General features: G+C 32.8%; 1 protein-coding gene and 1 long non-coding RNA gene across 3 annotated transcripts in view; one reads left to right on the top strand and one right to left on the bottom strand.

The window, feature by feature from the left end:
• Positions 1-24840, bottom strand: part of LOC118073342 (uncharacterized) — a 50774-nt gene that overhangs the window by 15599 nt on the left and 10335 nt on the right. For both annotated transcript variants that reach the window (XR_004691094.1, XR_004691095.1), the window contains one exon: positions 2985-3239. This is a non-coding gene — a long non-coding RNA (uncharacterized lncRNA). The remainder of the gene's footprint in view (positions 1-2984; positions 3240-24840) is intronic.
• Positions 23687-24543, top strand: LOC118073341 (mitochondrial pyruvate carrier 1-like). Its single transcript, XM_035093771.1, has 3 exons — positions 23687-23947; positions 24054-24154; positions 24244-24543. The coding sequence occupies exons 1-3, from the start codon at positions 23892-23894 to the stop codon at positions 24414-24416; spliced, it is 330 nt and encodes a 109-aa protein (XP_034949662.1). The 5' UTR covers positions 23687-23891; the 3' UTR covers positions 24417-24543.

Below are 24840 nucleotides of genomic sequence, written 5' to 3'. Positions count from 1 at the left end.
TTATTAAGGATAACAAATTGTTTGAAACTTTACCCAACAACTTCCCAGAACATCGCAATTTCACATTCACAATCCAGAGAATCACGATAATGAAAGCGAAAGGATAGAAAAAGAAATATATAACACCTGTAACAATGTCTTCAATCCTCGTGCGCTCGGGCGTGGCTATGACGAAATCAAGTCATTCAATCTAAAAAATACCCTTGCCAATTCTTCTAAGACCTTGAAATCATATCATTATAATTTATAATTGAGTTAAAAAATTTTACGCTTCCTCGATTCATTCTTTTTTTCTATCACTTATATAAATGAACAAAAAAAATATCATATTCATTTCAATAATACTTTTCTAATTAAAAAAAAATATTTTGATTAAAGGAAAAGTAATCAATGCTCAAACAAGCCCTGAAACTATTCCTTCATCATAGACATAAATAAAAAATAATGACTCTCATTAATATAATAATATTTTTTAGAACAAGATCTATTGTTGTAATGATTGAAAATTAACTCTCTAGATCATTTAAATATTCATCCATAAAAAAAGATAAAGCCCAGTCTAAAGCAATAGAAATAAATAGTTAACAGTTTACATAATCAATTCGATGCAGGCCAAATCCAACGCATACATGATTTCTTGAATACTAGGAATAAAAGACACAGCATCATGATGACTAGAGACATTCTAGCCCTCGACCACCGGCGATCTGTGGCCCAAACTATTTGTCTTATTACCCAGCATCGATTATATCTACTGATCAATGATACTAAACTTATCTATCTATATCCATGTGCACCCTTTCTCCAAAGCTATCAACGTAGCCCTTTTATTCCGTAAAATTGTTGATTACCTCCAACTGAGTCACGTGATCTTGACATGACCAAGTATAATTAATCAATAATTTAAATTCATGCTGACGAGATGTTTACTTAAAGCAGCCGGCGTCTATCAGTAACACGACAGGGCCAATTGCAGTATGTCAAGAAGACTAATAGCCAGAATTTCCCAACATGGACAAACGGAAATGCGCAAAGGAAGCAAAATGTGCGTCACCATGTCATCAACGCTCTGAAAGGTGTTTGATCAGTCGTGCTAATGTAATGCTGTTTACAGGCAGTATCATGTGTTCCTGGTGAAACCTGAGAAGAATACCTAAATGACTTTCAGCTTATACAAGTCACATTGGAGCAAGCTGATCTTGAATTTTTTCAACCAGTTTTTAATCCTTCTTCAGTACAACTCTTTATACTCTCAAGCTTGAATAAAAGGGAATTATCTTAAAAAGTAACCCACCTTATTTTTATTAGAGTTCTGGAGTTTTTGACGCATTTGCATGGTCGTTAAGCCCGATATGGTTCAATTGGTCTCAACATGGTCGGAATGGGGGCGTTCACTCTGGCTAATCACCGTATCGCCGGCATGGATGAGAAAAAGAGGCTGTAACTCGCGATACTCATGTATGCCCCGGCAAGGGATTAAATGCACAAAAAGTGGTAATTTCGACTGAAGACTAGAGGTCGAGACGTTCGAGGGGGCAAATTGCGATAAGTGGTACCTGCACGCTTGCCGCACGTGGGAACATTAATTGTGCCACTATCAACTGGGATACACGTGGAAATCTAACAACATGCAATATTATTCTTAACTTGGCTATTTTTCTTCTTTTTATGCATTCGACTCATCAGATCGATAATCATAGCCTCTATCATTACACTCATCTATGAATCATTTAGTTTTATGATAACTACATCTTCCAGAAATTAATCTCTCATTTTCTCCAACATGAATCTCTAATAATAATGTTAATTAAGTGAACATGAAATCCAAATTTTTATTACTAAAATAAAATGTAAACAAAAAATCATTATTTATTTTTTAGTAAATTACAACTATTATTAACTGAGGTCAATGTTTACACTTGATTTATTGGAGATACTTCATGTCTTGATCTTTTATAATTGGCTTTGATTAGCAAGAAGATTATTTTGTTTTATTTTATCTTTTTATTGATATTTATTTAAATAAAATTGATCGAGAATAAAGAAAATAAAAGAATATAAGATGTTATTTGAAATTTTTATGGTTAATAGGATCTCAACTTTATGCTATTGCAATTGAGATAATATTATTTCATGGTATTAGAAGACATCAAGGGTATTTTATGCCTTTCAATAATTTTATTACAACTATACTGTATAATACTTCTAGTAACTCAATTGACTTGGAAACAAACAAAGCTCATATAATACATAATTACATAATTTTATAGCAATTTTTATCTCCAACGATAAACAAAAAAAAGACGATCATTGAATTTTATTCAAAATACATCGACTCTTTTGGAGCATTGATGTTGAAAAACCAAAAATTTATGAAGGATTTCAAGGAACAAATTATTCAGTGGGTATTTTAAATGTAATAAAAATTCAAATTTCATGTTCTTGTAAATGGTAGTAACACCAAGTGCATTGAATGCAAGATACCCATATCAAAATAAACATTTTATTGTTATTGAAATAGCAGGAAAAAGCAAAATTGACGCATTCTCGTTCAACTTTTTAGATACCCTTGAGCGTGAATGAATTCTGATGTTTACTATAGTTGTATTCCGTCATCACAGCATTAGTGCATTGTAAATCCCTGTCGATAGCAAGTCAATGCCCGGAACAGTTGCGTGACCACAGCATAAACTACTGCTGCTTTTTTCATTTCTCTTTCTGTTTCCTGATCTTTCTCTTTCCCGCATGGGCTCGTTTTTCTTTTCTCTAGTCTAGGTTATACCCCCCACGTTCCATGACGAACGTCGTTAATCCGGTTATCGAGAGTTCTCGCTAATTTATCAGACTCGATAGGGATGTGTGGCGGGATGGAGATGATGGGAGAGGTAAGTAACTTCTTTTTATTGCATCATCAACTTCAATTTACAAAGTCTAAGAAAAAAAACATCACGCATATACTAAATCTAATTCAACAAACTACTTACATTTGCGTTTCAAAAGACCTTCTTTGTAGATTAGATTTCACTTTGGAAACTATTTTCTCACGGTGTGTTACGTTCTTCAGTAAAGTCATCGTCTTCAAAGATTGATTTAAAATTAGAATTAAATTGGATTGATGTTGAATAATAATAAGTAATCGTGACACACCGCTATAAGCTTGACCTCTTTCTTTCTTTTTTTTTTCCTCCATAGACTGCTCGATATTTTTTACGTCATTTCCACAATCAGCTCGTAATTTCCTGAAAAATAAAAAGAAAATCATCATAAAATTATCTAAAAGACAAAAGAGAAAAAATGTGATGGAAAAATCAGTCTCATGGGAGTTTATAGAGTTTCAAAACCATGAGATAAATGTTGTTCAAGAGAATTCTTCCTTTAAACAGGTTTTAATATCAATATTAAAATCCAAACATCTCGATTTATTTCTAAATTAATTTAATTTCAAACATTACAAGCCATAAAAAATAGTAATTGGTAATTCATATTCTAAATAAACAATAATAACTCACAATCTTACAATTAGCTGGAATATAAAGTTTATGGAAAACAATAAAAATAATTGAAAAAAAAAAATGCTAAAAGACTTTCCCTTACAACATAATTACAAGATTGTATTAAAAGCTAAACTCATTATTATAAAATAGTAAATCCATCAGGCAAATAACCGACCACAAAAATATCGTTTGACATCACCAGGAAGCATCATGAAGATCTTAGATGCTCTCTCGATAACCCCTGCGCAGAAAGTCTTTGGGCACGAGACCACGGCGACTTCGGAGGCTCATTCTGCTTGCGGGATTACCAAGCTTGTTGTTAGTCTTCGCGGTTACAAAGTATAGCCACATGCGGGAGGAGGAACCCACGGTGGTCCTTACTAACCAGGTGGATTATATACCAGAGAGGTAACTGAGGAGAGCATGGCCAACTAATTAACTCGCTGAAAGAGACGACGATCGTGGCGTTCGCATGGATTTTTTATGAAATTAATAAACCGGAACCCAGGGGTTCTCAAGGTCATCATTTAAATTATCATTCAGTCTTTTTATTTATTATCTTTCAACATTCACTTGAATTTATTATTTATATTATTCTCTTTTTCTACCAAGTACATCAACATCAATGAATATCATACAATTGTAGCTAGGTCAAACGAGTTTATTTTACTTCCTTTCACCCGTGTGTATGTGTCCCTCACAATAGATCTCACCTCGCGATGGGAATAAAAATGTGAAACTGTAAATTGTGCGTGGGAAAAAATTGATCCCTTGGTGATCGTATAGTGGTTTTATACGATTCCTATATATGTAACACCATCGAATTCGAGGATTTAAATGCGCGACCAACCGAACCTATAGCTTAGGGTGAGGATATAAGGGAATTTGTTATAAGTTATATTAGATCACTCCCCAGTGAATATAAAGAATTCGTTTTTCTGAAATGTAGAAAAGAACTTGGGCGTGAGGTATAATAATATCAAGGGGTAAGAAAGGAGATAGAAAAGAAAAAAAACGTAAGGTGCTTCTTCACAGTGTCAAGCGCGTGCTCGCACACCAACGGAATGCTGAGAGATGCTGCCAGGAATATCAAGTATTGGATCAAACTTAAAAAAAGTGCATATGCCAGTTATGAAAGCTCTACTCTTCGAAATGCTTTTGATTGAATGTTTCCAGGATATAGGAATCATTTCGATTGAGTTATGTATATATATTCATTGCGAAAATAAAAATGTTGGTATTTATTGGAGGACTATTTTAGAAAAACGACGACAAAAGACATGAGAAAGTTTATTCTTGTCCAATGAACTTTTAGTTACATTCGACCACATTGGGAATAGCAAAGCACCACGGAAGTGTGTCCCTATGGAGACTTGAGAGTACAGGAAAAAAACTGAAGGCTGTGGTTTCTATGGAAACGAAGCGGTTATTCTTCTTTTTTTTCTTTTCTTGCCGGTATATACCAGAGAGCCGATATCGCACGAATATTAAGAAATAGCTTACTGGTATTCCCATATTTGCGGACAGAAATGAGCCATTCGTCTAGTCCAATGGAATGAGGTACTGTCTATGCATGGCACGCCTTTCTACCAACCCTCTAGCTGGAGTATAAATAATATTTTTCCTTCTCTCTTTTCATCTTCTCGTTCTCCACTATACCCTTCTTCTCATCCTTACGTCCAAAGTCTCACTCTAGATTTCTCGCGATATTTATTACCCAAGCGTGATTTCATCCTCAGTTGTGCGAGGAAATTCAACCTATCAGAAAAATAAATTTGTCAATAAAATAAATGATTAAATCATCTATTTAAAATTGAGTCGAGATGCTCTGTTTTAGCACATCGTAGATCATAGTTTATTATTTCGTCCTAAATTCATCAATGACTTCAAATAATTGCAAGAAAAAAAATCGATACATTTTTACTCCAAGAATTTATATTTTTAACTTCAAGTTTCTTTTCTCCAACTGAATCAGTGATTATTAACTGGTTGTCGACTGATTGAGTGAATCAGTGGCTGGATGGACACTGGAAGTAAGTTAATGGTCACTGATTCGCAATTGTTTTTTACTGATTCAGTTTAAGAAAGTGGATGACAATTTGTCAGTTCTTCACTTCTTCCATTTATGAAAAATATTTGATGTGTTTTCTTCGAAACATTTCTTATGAGAATTCATGCTCCAATCTTAGTAGGATCAAAGGTTGGTCCAGCCTTAGTTCAGCATGACTAAAGTCTGGCTCTGCTGGTCCAATATTGAGCCAAGAATTGACTAGGAGTATGATGGTCTCTATTCCTACCAGGAAATTCTTCATTTTATGTTAATTAGAAAAAATAGTTACTTAAGAATCTACTTGCTAACTAGTATTTCCCGGGTTTTTGTCATGTTCCAACCTGCATTAAGTACATCTAATATTTAAAATGAAAAATAGCTTAATGATATCAATTTAAGCAAGCTCTCTCTCAATCCACTTGTCAAGTTTATTTGAAAAATTATCTTCATAATTTTCCAGTGAAAGTGATCATTATCTTTAAATAAAACTACATTTAAATTGAAACATTTTTAATTATAAAGAAATCATTAGTGTGATTAATACACTTTGAAAAGAGTGAAGATGTGAAATTATTAAATATTTATCAATTGATGACTCCATAGCTTTCATTGATGATAAAGAAGTGTGAGTGAATGTTAATTACTGAACTGTATTGACTAGACCATAAATCTAGCAATTAAACATGGTCTTCAGGTATTGGAAAAAATTAAAAACCTAAACTTTTATATATACAAAGGAAGATAATTAATTAACAATTAAGACGTTGATTTTAAATATTGTATTTAATAAAGAATAAAACAGAAGTAATTCTGTAACAAAGAAAAATTGGCAGATTGCAAATGTCACAATTTCTCAATTAAACATTGACAGGAAAAAAGAGGAATATTGGAGGAAAAACGTAATAAGAAAGAATGGGTTATGATGGAATGAGAGTATACTGCAGTAGAGGTCAAAGGAAAAAACAGGGGCTGGTTGTCTTCTTGGTCTCGGTCGATGTATTTTTTGCGAGTGTATAGTGACGCGGCAACAAAAATAGTGTATGATTGAGTGAGCGCCGCGAGGGATTTACCGTCGGAAAAGAGAACGCGACCAGAGGGTGAAGATTGAGGGTAGCGGAGGACAATCAAGGAGGGATGGACGACATTTAGCTACTGGAGACACCCTACAGCGCCTCGCGGGAACGAAACATCGACAAAAATGACATTGTCAAACGGTTTCCTCCACTTTTTTTATGATTTTGATCACTCCCTCATGCCTTTAACTTTTTCAGAAAAAATATCAAATCTCTCGTGAATTTATTCTTACATTCAGGAATAAAAATAGCTCTTGAATTTTTTTCCCATTTTTTACTGCAACTCAAGTGTAATAACCATATTTTCGAGATTTTCCAGCCTATTTTTTTGGACTTGGACTAAATAAAATCATCGATAATCGGAGGTTCAAGTAAATGAAACCCCTGACCTCTCTCTTCAATATCCACGAATGACGCGGGTGAGGAGGGTTATTTCACCAACATTTCCGTCGGCTATCAGACCGATATGACGACCGAGGGTTGCGTAAACTAAAATCATTAGTAATACGATTGTATCTATCACCCTATTTTGCTTTCTTCTTTTGCTTTTGGCTAAGCTCTATTTTATTTTTTTCTATTATTTATTATTATATAAAAAATAATTTCAATAATAATTCTAAAATGCCATTTGAATTCTAAAAGAGCATCTTAAAAAGAGACTTTTAGTATCATTTTTATGAATGATGGAGTAAAAAATAAAATGTTCAATAATCAAAATAATATTGAATTTAAAAGATGCTATCTCTAGAAAATGATATTCACTTAGTATTTCAACGAAGCAAATAAATAAAACTTGGTAGTAAGAAAAAAGTTTGAAAATTTGGAGAATAAAATCAGATAAGAATGTATTGTATTGTGAGTAATAGATTTTCTGGCATACAAGGGACTAGAGTTTCTACAAGACCCTGGACTGCAACAACCTAGCAAAGAAGTTATTCTTGGACATGGTATGTCTGTGGAATCACCATCAAGGAAATAAGGAAAGAAGAAAATGGTATATACAGTAGCATACAAGTAGAAGAAAGAGGAAGGGGAGAGAAGTAGTGAGCAATGCAAGAGAGATATAGAAGCATTGGATATTTTGTTGGATATAATATAGCTTCGCTCAGACGTATATTGAGTCGGTGTATATCGATGAAATCACGGATATGATGTGGTCCAAGTAGATACGGTGACACAGGTACTTAGAGGATGCCTATACTTGTATAGATTTCCACGAGCAAAAATTCTCTGCTCTGGACATCTCAATGATAAGATATCACTTGCAGTTGGAGAAAAGATTCTGTCTGGAGAAACATGAAAAACTGATTGTGAAATAATTTTATTTTTCAATTCCTGTAGTTGAAAAAGAAGAGGAATAAATAAAAGTTTAAAAAAAGGATGTGTAAGTCAAAGGTACAATGAAATGAGGAATAAAAGAGTCAAGTCAAGAAGATGAAACAGCAATCAATAAAGACAAAGTTAGGAGCCGTTCTTTGGATTCCTTCAATCAAATTGGGAACATCAAAGCGACAAGAATGAGTTGGAGGATATGAGGAAAAGGTCGACAAGGAGTTGGATGGCAAGAGCTAGAAGTCATAAGAAAAGGACGTAAGAAGGTGAAAAGCATTCCTTGGGGGTAGAAACTGGGAATTAGCCTCTATCTTGAAGCTTCGAACCCTCGAGACAAAGAAGCTTCACCCCACCATCCTCCTTTGACCAACGATTTGGTGGTGCTCTTCGTCATCTCCCAAAGTCTTTGGTTAAGCCAACCGAGCAAACCTAGAACATTTTCGAACAAAAGCTAATTAACGTTCCCTTATACAATATCTATCTATATATACATCATGAGAGAGAAAGGGGAGATAGTCAAGGGGGAATAATTAACGATCCAACGTTACGAAAGTTCATTGGAAAAATTCAATTCGCTAGGGAAAATAAGAAAGGATGAGAAAATATGTGGTATATGATTCCCCTGAAAATGTCTAAGATTATCATCGTTAACAGTTCACATATATGCGGATCAGAATAATTAGAATGAAAAATATCTCGGTCTGTTTGATCCTAGACGCCTACATGATGACTTGAGTTCCTAAGTCGTAGACTCTAATCCACAATAGACGAGTGTGGAAACCTGGAGTAGTACCTCAGCCAGACGACGTGAATATAAATAATGCTTTTGCGTGAGCTATGTGGTGCGTGGCATCATGACTTATTTATTTCCCATGCAAGATGCATATATTGCATATGCATTAAAAGCTGACTCAACTAAATGAATACATATAAACATTGCTCTGTGCAATCGAATATCACAAGCATTACGATGATTAATCGGCTAAATTTATATTTCCTTTGAGAATTCGTTCTCTAAGACGGAAGCGGAAGTTTCATCAACTTTAATTGTAAATTTTTTCTTTACTTATTCACCAAGTTCACGTATAATATGACTATCTATTATTTACGCTTTTCTATCAAAACTCATCCAAAATAAGGCATTATTCAATTATTCATCACCCACATCTTGATGTATATGAAAATACACTACTTGCCAATATATGTTAGACAGAATGAAATTTAACGCTTAGACAATAGCCTTTCTTTTCTGACGATGCAGGGGTTTGAGTCGCAAAGGGATGAAGAAGTGGTGAAGGAAGACAGAAAAAGTCCAAGAATAGATCCTGCGCATGTCTGAAAGAAAAAGTGGCGGCATACGAGCATTGCGAGAGAGTGGAAAACTTTGAGGGTGAGAAAGAGAAAATATACGAATAGAAAATATACTTTAGACAGCGGAGAAAAAGAGAAAGGATGTTAAAGAAGAAAAGTGGGGGATGTAAATGCCCCTGTGATGTATCGGATCGATGCGCCAGCATCCAGACATCCCCACTTACTACGCAACCTAAAAACGTCCTCCTGATATTCACACGATGAATCATGTAATTCTCAACAGGTTTTGCAAATTTTTCTTTATTTTAAATTAATTAATTAATTTTTTTTTTAATAGCAAATGTTGATGATAAGTATTCCAATATGTTTAATCATCAACAACTAAATTGACTTTGGTTGGTCTTTGATTGAAATTCCAGTTATTAGCTTTGATAGAGAGCAAATGGTGCGACAGTTTCTTGGGTGTTGGTTGGAAAATTCAATTGAAAACACACGGAGTCTAGATGCGGTGCAATTACTTTCAATAACTTGTGGAAGGATAACATTTACCGAGGAAAAGAGTGCCAAGAATTGTTAAGGAAACTTTGAATTGCTGTGCACAGTTGTGGTGGACCAAGGAGAGATATAGTTAGAAAAAGAAAGAAAAGGTTGCTTCATTTTTCCAACTTTTCGTGAATCGCAGCGAGTGGTCACTGCTGAACTCAGGATACTTGACTATATGCAGCTTTTATGTCGTGCAACTATGGTGTGCTATACATAAGGTGCCACCTAGGGTCCAAGCTCTCCTTAAGCAACTTTCCAGATAGATACATTTTCTGGTTACTACCACTGAGAAAGCCTAGTTATGGCGAAGTTACTCAGCATTGCGGCAACGACATTGGTAGAATTGGTACGTATGTAGGAAGTAAACTTTTCTTTTGAAGAAAACTGTGGATAAGAAGCCTATATCAGAGAAACACATGGTATAGCTGGAAGACAGTGTTGAAGTCAAGAGGAAAACTACCATGTTCTATTAATGTACACGTGCGAGCTTTTTCTCTTTCTTGAAACTCTTTTTCTTAAATTTTTTTGTCTCAGTACTTGACTATTTTCTTATACGTATATTTTTTCAAGATCTTTCCTCACTTATGAAGTTGTTAAAGACCATTGAAAGCTTTTACGTCTAATCGTTCCAATTGGTTATAAAAAGTAAAACTCCTATCATTCTTTCCTTGCATTTAATTAATTTTTAATAAATATTCTCAGTCCATTTTTAGCATCAACTCCAACAAGCAGAAACATTCAGGTCCAATTCCCACAGTTAAATCATTACAACTTAGCAATAATTAACATCAAATAAATACTCAACATGATAGAGTATTTTTAATGATCATTAAAATATTTTTATGCAATTTCATAGAGTTGATTTGTAAAATTAAAACTTTCCTACCCGATTCTAATAATTAGAACGTTATAAGCTAATAATTATTCGCATTAGTTTTTTTTATTACCACAAGTATAATATGATTTCTCTAAGTAGATTCGAATCAATGTATAAAACAAGATATAAAATTGTAATTGCAAGTCATAAAAGTCAAGCTTATTTCACTCATTAGTACTGTTCCGTGTTAATTAGTTAACCAATATCATCATATGATTAGCATCCCAATGAGTTAATGATTAATTTAACTTATGAATATACTCTTTCTTTTTTTTTTTTCTAACAACCGGAATTGGAGCAAGATCTGTCAGTGTATATCCACTTTCATGTTCTTCTTTGAATGAAACAATAAAAATTAATGATCTAGAATTTGAAAGAAATGAATAAAAACAAAATCAAATTAACACTAAAGTATTACTGTAATTAACTAAACATACACAGGTATTTAGAATAAGTTTTTAATGCATAAGTACATTCGTTTTTCTTTCAATCTTTAACAACCCTCATTGTATATTATCACGCAATCGTATTGTATCTCAAGACGCCTTACTAAATTGATGCACCTCCCTCTTGTTGATAGACACGCAAGACTTCTGCCATGCAATTCATGCATGCGATCTAGATCTTGATGACTGTACAAGAATATTAATGGAATTATTGATTATCATTTTTCTGACACTTGGGATTATAAATTAATGAATCCAGAAAAGCTTACATATGATTGGATTATTCCAATGTTCCCATGCTTTCCATAGAATGTCTGTACCTAATGAGGCCACGTGTTCACTAAACTGGTGGTTTCAAATAAGTTTGAAAAATTGTTACTCATCACTGGATCTGATTGTAACCTTTCGTTCATTATTTTCCAGTTTTATTATTCAGTATTTCCATAAAAGCTTTGATTAATCGAGGGTTAAAAATGTCGTAAAGCTGACCCTAACATACTATCAGTGATTTTATTTCAAGTTAATCCAGGATGAAATTGTTGAGCAAACGTTTTTTTTCTTGTTTTTTCTTCTTTGATATTGAACTGACGGTTAAATGCAAACCATCTAACGAACCAACTCTCTCATATATCACCCTCGTATCGCATTTATCGTAAACGGATTTGGCTTCATTAACCACCCTCTTCCTACTACGCATAGCACAAGTTCTTCTTTTTCTCTCCTCTTTTGTCCAGACTTGGATTTTCCCTGGATTAGTATTAGTTCAACGTGACTCTTATAGCGTAACTATAGCAACCCTTGTATCGAAGTTGGCATCTATGTGACAGTTAGTATTTATAAAGACTTCCATCTTTAATTTCCAATCATTAAAAATTCACATTAATCATAATTGATAAATATTTACAATTTATTGCTAACTTTTTGTTTTTAAAAATTCAAAATAATTTTTCTATCCATCATCAAAAAAATTGAAATGAATCCTTTAAAAGAAATAATTCTCTTGTAATAAATAATAAGATGCATTGAAATTGATGTTAATTTTATTCTATGTTCAAACTGTAATGGAGATGAATAAAATAAAGCATGCACAGTTGTGACAAAAATTGGATTTTGCTGAAAGAAAATTTCATACGATCAAAGAAAATAATCAACGACGTGCCCTCATGTTTTCTAAACAGGAAGCTATTTTATAAAAGGAGTTGAAAGGGGTTGGATGTTTAAAGGGGAAAAGCACCCCTATAGTCCTGCGCAACAAAAGCTTTATTTTCAGCCAATCAAAGTACACCAAGGGAAAGGAGATTTTTTAAAGTTTAAAAGGGGTGAAGAGCCAATCCGCAATGAGCTATTTATCCCTATATAAACGTTATAGGATTGGATTGCTCGACGACTTTTTAGAGACATGCGCAGGGTGTATGCAAAGTATATAGTGTTGGATGAACCAATGGTGATTTAACTTTAAAATCAAATCTGGTCTTGGACCAACCAGATTTTGCAGAAGCCATTTTACAAATTTATCTTACTTATTTTAATAATTATCGAATAATTGACAAAGCTTTAAATTAGTAAAATGATTTTTAAAAGAATAAAAAAAGAAGAATTGAATGAGTAATTGGATTTTAAAAAATAAAGATAAAATTCGAAGTAAGTTTTCTTTAAAAACAATGAAAAATAAAATTTAATTTAACAATGAATTCTTTCCATTCGCACTGCAACAAACATCCAGAAAACAATAGGATATTAATTAAGAAAAAAGTCAGTACATGTAGTCAGACTGAAACAAAAGCTACGGTTTGAATAGTATACAATGAGAAAAAGAAACGTGGAAGGTAAAGGACTGAATCACCCCTTTGATCGTGTAGTAGTGGGGTAGTTGGCGTCCATTTCTTTTTTCTTTTAATCTTACTTTCCCGCAAACGGGCAGCCAGGCGTTAATTCAACAGCATTGATTGCCACACGAATCAACCCTCCCCTCCAATAGCTGTTTCTTATGAACTCCTACTATTTCTTTGCTAAGTATTTTCGCTTTTATCATTTTTTCTCCACTAACTAAATTCCTTTTTCAACGTACAAAGTTGTCTATACATTATTGCTATTATTCCAAGGATTAAATGAAATTAAATGAATTCTTTTGTAAAGAGAACAACTTTGAGTAATGGCAATGTAGATTGACAAGATGAGGTCCATTTTATTTTTAGCACCAAAAGTATACTTTATTGGATTTGTAGAAATATTATAAAAGAACCTTTTAAAAAGATATCAAATATTAATTAAAAGTTGATTAGATATGAGAAAGATGAATTTGACTGATTGAAAAATCAGAAAAAGACTTCTGGTCAACTCTAGTCTCAGTCATAAACTAAACATGAACAAATCAGTCGAGCATTACTAAACAACAAAACTATTGACTGTCCAGCACATATAAACATTAATGTAACCAAATATTTGAGATTATATTTATTATCTAAAAACATAAATACTTTTTAAATCATCTAGGAATGTTTCTAATCAAACAGGGGATGTTGGTGATTTGATTGTTGAAAGAAAGCAACAAAATCAAAGTTGAAATGTCGTCCAATGCAAACGATCGAGATAAATGGTCTCAAAGTCAGATACAGGGAAGCTCCAGACGTGGGTCTGGAGATATGTTAAGGGAGTTAGAAAAAAAGAAAGAAATATAAGTGAGCTTTGTGTAACAGAGATAGGAAAAAAGGGCAAGATATAAGTGTAAGGGTCAATCTATAATAAAGCCTGGTGCTATCTCGGCTAGCTAGCGCGAACACGAGCACTAGGGAATCGTAAAAAAAAAGCGGGCGCTGCTTAAGAACGGATTATGGGGGTGAAATCGTATGAAGGATAGTCTACACTTTTGCACGCATGTCCTGAGATCTAAGTATGTGTGAAGCTTTGATGTGACTCAAAGGTGCTCACGATATTTTTCCGCCTGCGTATTCAGATTGTAGAAATAGATAAGAAGATTAAAGTAACACTTGGGAAGTTTTTAAAAAATTGAAGCACTTTATAAATTGACCTGTCCAGCTTTTAGATCTTACTCTCGATCAATCTTTCTTTCTTTTCATGATTTCAAATCACCTTTTATCCAACAACAAAAGTTTACGATTTATTTGTAATTTTTACTTGAAATCTGTTTCTAATTAAAAATTGAATTTTATAAATCGATAAATCAATGTGTTTGATTATTTATAAAGTGTCTAGTCAATTAAATAAATGAATTTTTTTATGAAAAAATTGTAAACAAATAAACTTTGATTCCTAGAGATATATGATCATAACATGATGATATTTCTAGACTGAAGGTACTGTCATTATTCCAAGCAATTTGACGCAGTTGTCAGTGATTGGTAATTCAATGCAATAGTCGAAATCGTTTCTCTCAAAGACGAAAAAATGCCAAGGGGAACAGCAATGATATACGTCGACTATGTGTCACGTACAATGAATGCAAGTTGATGAATTTAATGGGAAAAACGTATACTATTTTCCTCATGAGTAATTTAATTAATTCTAGAGGACGCTTTCGAATGTCAGATATTGATGTATCTATAAATTAAAAGACAAAAAGTCAATTAAAAATACCAGAAATAACAAAAACAGTCTTCAAATAATCATCAATAGTGATGAATTAATCTGCACCTGATGTTACTCGAAGACTTTAAAGTTGAAGTTGATGGACTTGACATGAGGGGAAAGACTTCATTCCTGAAGCACCTGTTGACCCTTACTGGTCTTACGTATCGTAACAGGTATCGTGTGTATGTGAAGCGAATTATAATTTAAAACAAAGATGCTATATTTAAACACGAAATGAGTTTCTTGTTCATACTAATTTTATTCATGAAAACTACTTATTTAAATGATTTTATCGTTGGTAATATTTAAAAGTTCATCTAGATAATGATCATTAGAAAATAAACATATGAATAAATTAAAATGACTTAATTATTTTTCTTATGGATGATTATGTTTATCCTACTTGAATCTGTTGTAATAAAAATAAAAAATGAAATTATATTTCCAGCAATGAATTTTCTTAAGTTTTTACGTTCTTTTTGTCTGCAGTAATTCCCGTTATTGGAGTTATATTTCACGTACTTTTCACATCCTCCCTCTTGTGTTTCCGCGGAATCCATAATAACCGCGTCTACAGGGTGCTTCTCGTGCTCGTGCAAACAATACAGAAATTATGTTCATGAGAGTTTTCCTCCTTTACTAAAGTTTTGTAATCTTTTCGAAATAATTCCTTACTTTATTCTAGAGTAGTTTTTAGTCAATATTCTTCTAAAAGTACAGAAATTGAAATGTTTTTTATCATTCAACTTCATTAACTTCATAGGCTTAACATCTTCATGTAGATAGTTATCATTCAATAATCTCCAAAGAATAGCAGTCAATTTTATCCAGATTTGTTGAATAAAAAATAATTTAAAGCCAAATAAGAAGATAAACTGTGGTAAACCACAAGCTAAGTTACAAAAACAGAATAAAAAAAAATTTCATTTACTCTTCTTGATAAAAAAATTGCTACAAAATTTCTGAAACAGGTGTATCTTCATTACTTCAATCTTTTTAAAGTCAGAAGAAATAAAGACTTCTATATTATTTTTTTTCCTATATTGCTGAAGCGTTTGAAAGTAAATTGACTAAAGATATCTCCTTAGTTCAATTTAAAATAAAAGTTATTTCCATGATCAAGTTATTTCTTGACCCTTGGAAGCTAGACCAAACATTTGATAAAAGCATAAGCAAGTTTCCTTAAAAAAAAATTTCTTAATAAGAATAGTATTTTTTTTTATATCAGATTGAAGCATAGAAATAAGTTTGTAAGTGTTTAATAATACTAGGATTCAACGACTATCTTGCAAGCACAGATGTAGAAGCTTGGAAGACGACATAAGTAAGGGTGAGGTTGTCATAAAGCTCCTAACTTGGCCTCCCTCCTATTCTTGTTGCTAAACGAGATTTCTTTCAATTAAACTGTTCCCTCCTGTCCCTTGCTACCCCTCCAAAAATCGAGAAATAACAACCGACTGTCGTGTTATCAGAGCTCACCAGGAGTCTCTCTTTCTTGCTCACTCTTTAACCATTTGTTGGACTTCGATAACGTTATCATGATGCTGATGCGAAATTATCCCTCAACTAAATCCCACAAAGATTCTCATTGATCATTTCATATTTAATAAAGAGAATTTTCCATAAATTCACTATATTATAAGCAGATAAATCATCTTGGAATGAAAAACTATATAGCACTCTGGGGTATATATCACCATTGTTATTGTAATTTTTTAATACTTTTTATTATTACTATATAGAGTCTTGCGAGTGCTAGTAAGACTTATTGTATCTCTGGTGCTTTTCTTATAGGTCAAACGAACATAGAATGTTATAGACGCATGAAAGAGATGGAAGTTACGAGACTTGTGTCACACTGGATGCTCGTAATCTTAACTGACATGTACCATCTTCTCTGTCTAATGCTTCTCTTGCTTCAGACTACTATTATTTTATTCTCCCTTACTTTTACAATATTCCTTCCTTACTTTCATATCGTCAGCTTTTCATACTTTCTTTCAACGAAATTAGTAAAAAAGAGATCCACCTGCCTGATGTTCACCTCATTCCACTGAAAACACACTCTTTTATTATCTATCATAATAAGCAATTTTGTATCTAAACTATATTTTTTGTTTCATTATTTAACTATCGCCTACTAAAATTACAGCTGAATACTTTTACTGAAATGACTTTACTTCAGAATTCATAAAGCAGTAAAATATTTTTTGTAATGTCAGGAATAAAAGAAATTTAATGGAGGGTAAATTTGTAAAATGAACAAGAGACCAACAGTTACCTTGTATAAAAGATCTCCTTTCTAACCGCAAGACTCTCATACTGTATAAACTGGTCAACTAATTTAGACCGACTGTTCCGTAAAATTACTGGGGTCCACGGCGTAATGAGAGGGTGAATACCGAGGGTAAGGAATTCATCCCCTCACTAGAACACTGCTAATCACGACGTCTCGTTTGGAGCTTCAATACGTGACAGATAAGATGTCTAGAAGAAAGTTAAATAATCATTAGTTGATGTAATTTATAATTGCTTTTTTTTTATTTTAACGAGAAATAAAACTTATCATTACTCTAACATCCAACTACTGCAATCAATATTTTTATTGTCATTAATTAATAAAAAAATTAATTTTACTAATAACTTAAAAATACTGATGTTCATTATTTTATTAAATATTGAATGATTTGTGTTTAATATTAAATAGTAGTTTAAGAAATTAATGATTGTTTTGTGAACTCACACATTAACAAACTTGTATAAGATTGAACGAAAACAAGCAGAAGGGCAAGAGAGTGACAGAAGGGTCGCGTGTAGAAGATCAGGACCAGCAACTTGCCACAATGTGCAAGAAGAACAATACATTGTCCTCAATGGAACACAAATTACATGGTCGTGAATGGGTGCGATCTTGTGATTGTTTGTGTGCGTTCCAAATTCAATTGGAACCCACGCAAAAGATACATTTATCGCACTAAATTTCATTGGGTGTGGAAAATTATGACTTCCCTAAATTGAATGGAATTTATTTATCACGATAATAACAATAATTAACAAAAGCTATTTTCTCTTATCATTCTATTTAATTTTCTAATAAATAATAAATAAAAACGAAGGGACATAATAACAGCAATATTTTAATGCTGATAAAAATTTTTGGTATTTAAAAAAGTAATAAAAAAGATGAGGTTAAAGAGAATCACCTTCACTGGCATTTCTTCTCGTAGCAGAAGAGGAATCTGATGATGGGATGGCCGCACGTCAGAGTGCAAATAAATAAATCAATTAAAATTTAAATGCTACCTGAAGAATTAAATCACTAATTGCCAGTGGCTGAAGAACGTGCGCCAGATATCTGCAATGCAATGCAGTTTAATACAATGGGTCCCTGAAGAACATCAAAGATAATTAACATTACAAACCTTATATAAATACCCCTTCAAGACTTTCTTTCATACCAACAAAAACGTATTTAATGAAATCAAAACACCCAACTGGTCATGTTCTCGAAAAAATAATTATCATGATTAGAGCAACTTGGACGATGAAACTTTTAATCGATCAGTCTCCATATTCAGAGAAAGAAAATGTTAACCTGTCAACTTGGATTATAAAAATAAACAAAGTGTTCAAGTTAGAAAAAGCAATACAGTCTAGATGAGTTCTTCATTCTAAATGCCAAGAGACTTAAATGAGATCCGTTAATTCGTTATATGAATATTGATGTGAACAAAATTTATGCAAAACAATTCCAGTTAAGTGAGACGAGTGAGTTGGTATATGATTAGTATGCAATGCAAGCTGGCATCACCAAGTTTTTTCAAGTCTTATTCACCGAAAGCTTTTTATCAACAACATATACATTGATCCTATATATTAAATGTTCCGCTCTTGATTCTTGGTATTTAATACAACACTTTAAAGACACTGCTCGTTTCCTCCCTGATTAATTACCCAGAAATCAATCAGTAAAGTTAAAGAAATCACGACAAATAAGTCGAAAAACTTGTAATTGTTAAAAGTATCTAAAAGATTTGAAAGTAAATATTAGAAGAGATAAAAAAAAATCCCAAGGTATTCGACAAGTAGAATTGATACTAAAGAGTTTGAACCGCAAGGGTATCTATAAGGGGAGGGTGTTTAAAACATTGGGTGGTCTAAGGACATTCTCTGAGACCGATTGGCGAGGACCTCAGCAAATATTTGGTTAGTCTGTGATGGGCTTTAGTCCGGGTGGAGAGCAAGCGAGAGAACCAGAAGAGTTATAAAGACAAGGAGATTCGAGAGGGTGAATGAAAGGAAGGGAGAAACGTTGTGACAAGAAGTTGGTGGCACGGGCACTAGTGTCCGATGACCAAGATCGAACAAACGGATGAGCCGTTAGACTCTGAGAATGCCGAGCATTTTTATTGGATTCAGGTTAGACGGGCTAACCGTTTGTTTCTGTCTTTCTTTCTGGCTTTTATTCGTTTCTTACTTGGGAATCCGATCAGCCGGACGGAAGCATCAGGATAAGGACACCCGCACCATCGGATACCGATCTCGTAATGTACCTACTTCTCTCTTCGACTATGATCGCTCAACCATTCCCAAGAACGCCACCATAATATCCGAGAGTTGAGGATCAATGAAAGCGAAAAAAGATTCACACATATAACAACACTTTTAGGAACATCAGTTCTTCTCCATTTTCTTTTATTTTGTGATCTGATTTTGATGAGAATTCCTAGCTCCACTGTCTTCTGGAAAGTGCAAGCTTGGATTAAATACTCATTTTAAATTGATTTTATTGATAATTTAGCACCATTAGTCCTAAAAGTCTAGAAGACAATGAGACTTACATTTCATTTTGATGATGAAAGTTGTATTGTATTGAACCTATTCCAACTTTCTTGATGCTAAAATAGAAATCTTCTTATGATTTGATGGAAATGATACAACCCAAAGTTTTTGGAGTAGTTGGATGAAAGCTAGAATATAATTGATTATGAAAAAGCTACAAGAGATTGGTTATGATTGCTTATCTGAAGGGCCAGAAGCTGATCAACATTGATGGAAAAATATAAAATTTTAGTTTGAAAAAATATATATCCACTTGCAGTGGTCTCTTTTTCTATTCACATGATCCCTGGTACAATAACATTGCTTCTCTTCCGCTTTGTATTTTGTGAGTCAATTCGAAACATGAATCGTATAATAATTCAGTAAAGCAAAGGAAAATACGACGGATATTATTCGTCCCACCTCGCGTTCTCCTGAATCAACTCCATATTTATGGTCAAGGCGCCGTTTTGAAATTCTCTGCTTATATAGACTCTTTTTCTGTACACTTCTCTTTCCACTTAACATCAACTAGGCTAAACTTTTCTTAGATATCATAAACTAGCCATTAGAATTATCATTTTCATATAAATCAATAACTTGAAAATAATCATGACAATATTTGATTTTACTTGGTAAGTTTTCTCATCAACTCCAATGTAATCATGAAAATTTCATATAAATTCCAACAAAAGATTATTTTAAATTAATATTTCTGAAGAAAGTTGATAACTGATGTATTTTAAAGTTTTAAAAATTTTTTATCACTCTTTTTTGTTTAATTAATTATCTAAAAATTAATTGCAAACACTTTTTTTATATTTTTAATGTCTTATTGGTTTGTTTTTGATCAATTGATGTATTAAATTAGATATTAATGTTAATGACTGAGAAGAAAATGATAAAAAGTTCAAAAATTTAAACAAAAAAAATAACGCTAATGTGATTAATATTGTCGTTACAAGACATGTAAGAAAGTGATCGATTGTTGACGGTAACGGATCGTTTGCTACACATAAAGACTACGTCGAGGCAGTTTCCACTTCCGTAACGTCTGCCGCTGGGTTTCTCTTTATTCTTTTCTCGATCTTAATTCTTTCTTTTTTCTTAACTCCCAGTCTAACTCTCTCAGCATCTTAGTCTATCCTCTTTCTCGAACTTCATAAACAGCTAAACGTTACCTCGTCTTTCTTTACTGTCCATCGAATAGTAGCCAATGCTAAATAGTAGAAACATAATTCTGTGAGTGAACAGAAATTGCTTTATCGAGTGGAATAATGGACCGTATTCAACTGACTCTCATAATTTTTCTTCTCTCTACTTCGCACATTTTTTGCCTTTTTTTTTAACATATTTTTTACGAACAATTGTAGTTGTCAAGTTTAAAAATGATACAGCCGGAAGTAAGCATTGTTAAATTATTCTTGCAATATTTTTTTTTTCTTTCGTTATTTCTCAATTCTTTATTTACTTTTTTTTTTATAAGTAAGTGCACTCAAGATATGGCATTTTATTTCTCATATTTTAAAAGAGACTAGACACGTAAAGTGTTGGAAAATTGAGTGTACAGCCCAGTAGCATAGCAGCCCAGCATGATAGCAAAGTTACATACATGCACACACATAAGTAGAAGTAGCGAAAATGCACAGACTTATTCATTTGGTATTTCTCTCACTTTTTACTTGAGAAATACTACTCAATATTTTTCATTCCATTTATCATTTCATATGAAATTAAACTCTTAATCATTTCTTTCCATAAACTACAACAACAACTAATAATAAACTATAAAATAAATTTCCTTATACAGCAATCATTTTATTTTACTTAAGAAAAATAATCCTACAGTTGAAAAAGTGAAATAATAAAATAAAGCAACATCAAGAAGATGAACACGCGTCGATCACAAGTCGAAAGAAACGGCAATTAAAGACTCTGCCTGCACACCGAAGAATTCTCTTTTCTTTTTTTTTTCCTTTAACTTCAAAAGGACGATGGAGTGAGAAGAGGAGCAAGTAAAGGGAAAAGCAAAGCAAAGTGACGCGCACCATTCGTGACTCTTTGATGCGCCAAGAATCTTCTCTTCGAATGGCGGCGCATCAAGAAGTGGACACTGAACAATTACACTGTCGACCAGTGCATAAATAAGATGGCAATAGCTTAGAGATACTCATTTGCATATTTTTTATATTCACTTTGTAAATTCAAAAATTAATCTCGATCAAGCTATTTGAATAATCATTTATTCAACCAAACCAACGATCTTTAAATTAAAATTAATTATCATTAATTATCATCAATGATTAGCATCAATGCTTTCTAAATCAATAATACCAAATCTGCTAATTAAAAAAAAAAACATTTGAATTACGTTTATTGAGGAGAATACTATAAGAAAAACATGTTTAAAGCTATTTCGATTTATTTTTTTACATGACAAAAAATATTTGTCAAAGCTGTCATCAGTTATGTGCAATGTATAAGAAAACTTTCAACACTACTTGTCAACATAAGGGTAAAGCTTTCACATCACCCAAGACCCTTGATGCAAATGGTTCTATTCATTGGAAGCGTTAAAAAAAGAGAGAAAGAATATTTTCCTTGAAGTCGAGGGAATACGAGGGTGTGTCCATTGCTCTTGGCTTGTATTCTTGATACTTTTCCTAGATGAAACGAGTTCTCTTTCGCAATCGTGTGACTTTTTATTGAGAGCCGGTTTCTAGATGTGTGTATACTCTCTATTCAACATAGGGGTGGAAAAAGGAGAAATACTAGAAAGAAAAAAATACGCTTTAGCATTGATGTTTGGAGGAAAAGGAACTCTAGCAGGAAATACGAAGGATGCATTCAGATCAGCAAATTTGGAATATACTTGATGGAGCTGTCAGTTAATGTCTGAAATCAGCAAAAAAAGGAAATTCATTTATTCTAAAAATAGCAATAAAAATGTTAAAATAATCTTGAATTTTAAATAAATCAATTGATTATAAAAACAGTGAAAATGAGCTATCAATGACAATCACCATTGATTTGATTATAATATGAATTTGGGTTTAATATATAATTTTATGCCGATGTTTATTCTTCTTGGAACCTGATTGGCAACTATTGAAAAAGGGAGGATGAATTAAAATAAAATTGTCAAGTCAAGGGCACATGGAAAGCTGGGCACGATGCTGAAACCCTTGGATTCCACGATTCACCCCTTCAGATCAATAATACCACCCCATTTTAGCGCATGCTCTCTACTTATATAGTCACTACCCCATCACGTCATGTCCCTTCTACTTTTACGAGTGCGATCCACCCCCTAAGACCGTGAGACTTGGAGACCGCGCGTACTCTCCATGCAACATTCATAGCGCCATTAATATTATACGCGCAAAATAATAACCTGTGTATTTATTATGAGGAACTTGGGGTAAAATAGATGCGTGGACGTCTCTTTGAGGGAGGCGCCAGGATGAGTAGGCTGTTGAAAAGGTGAAAAAATATATCATTCAGTCGAGGGGGATCATCCTGATCAATGATGCGAAAAAATGCTTATGCAAATGGAGATGAATGATTTATTGTGTTGATGATATGGAAGCTATTTATTACTTTCTGGAAGTAATTTTATTGATACTTCTATTGTTGTTCATCTAAGGTCTAAAACAGCTATGCATTGAACACATAAATATATTTTTCATTTTATTATAATTTATGAGAATAAAATAAATTAATTTTTAAACAAAGCTATCAATTATTCTTTCAAATTTAAAATATAATGAAACAATGTAATGCTAAAAAAAAAGAAAAACTTTTAAATATAAATTCGATATTTCGATTCATTCCCTAAAAGTTGAACATAGAATCCAAAGAAGTAGGAACAGGGAAAACGACACTTTACATTGCGTGCACTACAGAAAATATAAAAGCAGTTCCAAAGCTACTTGACAATGATGCTAATTACAACGCAACAGACATTGTAAAAAAAAAGAAAAATATTTGAAATCTGTTCTATTTCAATGATGTACACTTTTTAAAGGAATTCTTGAAAAAAAATCAGCAGATAAAGTTTTCATATCCGCACTGCTTTTATTTGAAATGTAATATATATGATAATCACCGAGTATTTCAACAGTCATGATATCACGAGTGATCGTACGAGTTAGTAAACACATTGCATAACAATTAAGCCCATGAATATACTTAGTTTTCTGCCAAGTTGTGTAGAGTAATCATCAAACTCTACATTTAAAACATTTTTAAACTCAAAGCAAAAGTACAAAACAATCGTAGTGACTTATTTATAATTAAAAAAGAAACTTTAAATTATAAATTAATGTAGTCAAGTATTATTAAAGATCATAAAAGATGAATCATATCAAAAAGGTACTATTAGACCCAGAAATAAGATCATGGGTAATGAGGTCAGTACATCATGTCTCAGATAATTTAATATTTTAACGATAAAATGGAAAGTAAATTTTTTTTATTATTTGATAAATAAATGATTGTTTGAAAAAATAATTATAGCACTCATTTCTGGGGTCCTATCATGAACTGGATGATACCATTAGCGACAATATCAGACATGCAGAAGAGTCCAGATATCATCAGTGGCAAGATGACAGTAGGCTAGTATATTTTATCACTCTAAACTTTTGATTCATTACATATCTAAACTTTAATCAACAAATGTATCCATTCTGTTATTACATTTTAGCGCTGACCTTCTATTCACTAGCATTCATGCGTTTTGCTGTCAAAGTTCAACCAAGAAATATGATGTTATTCTCATGTCACGTTATCAATATAGGAGCTCAAACTACTCAAGGAATACGTTTCATAAACTTTCATTACATCAACAATAATAAAAATAATAATATGCATAAATAAATAAATAATCTATTTAGAAAGTCCATATTTTTTTATTGTAAAAAGGGAAAAAGAGAAATAATGTTGTTGGCATTAGGCTAATTTATGGAGAGAAAAGACTATAAATAATTCGCTGAAATCAACTGAACCCGCATGTATTATTTCCTTCATTATCTCTTTCCTTTTTTTCTTCAAAGTTTCCATCTCTTTCAGAGAGCCTCCCTTATCTTCTGGCTCCAAAGGACCGAATTATTCAACATGCCCCGATTCGGTCGACGAATATATAAGAAGAGCAATAATTTTCTATGTGGAAAAGGCCAAAAGCTCACGAATTTTAGGGGAGAATGAGACGCATATACGATACTGTCGATTGAGGGGTGAGACGCTCGACCGGCTGGGGTCACTTTATGGGATCTCTCACGGATCTACTACACGAAATCTATCC

The sequence above is a fragment of the Chelonus insularis genome, unplaced genomic scaffold, assembly GCF_013357705.1.
Source record: "Chelonus insularis isolate UGA/USDA-ARS -01 unplaced genomic scaffold, ASM1335770v1 scaffold_277_pilon, whole genome shotgun sequence".
Lineage (NCBI taxonomy): Eukaryota > Metazoa > Arthropoda > Insecta > Hymenoptera > Braconidae > Chelonus > Chelonus insularis.
The sequence above is the reverse complement of the archived record's forward strand: the minus strand, read 5'-3'. Positions and strand labels throughout refer to the sequence as shown.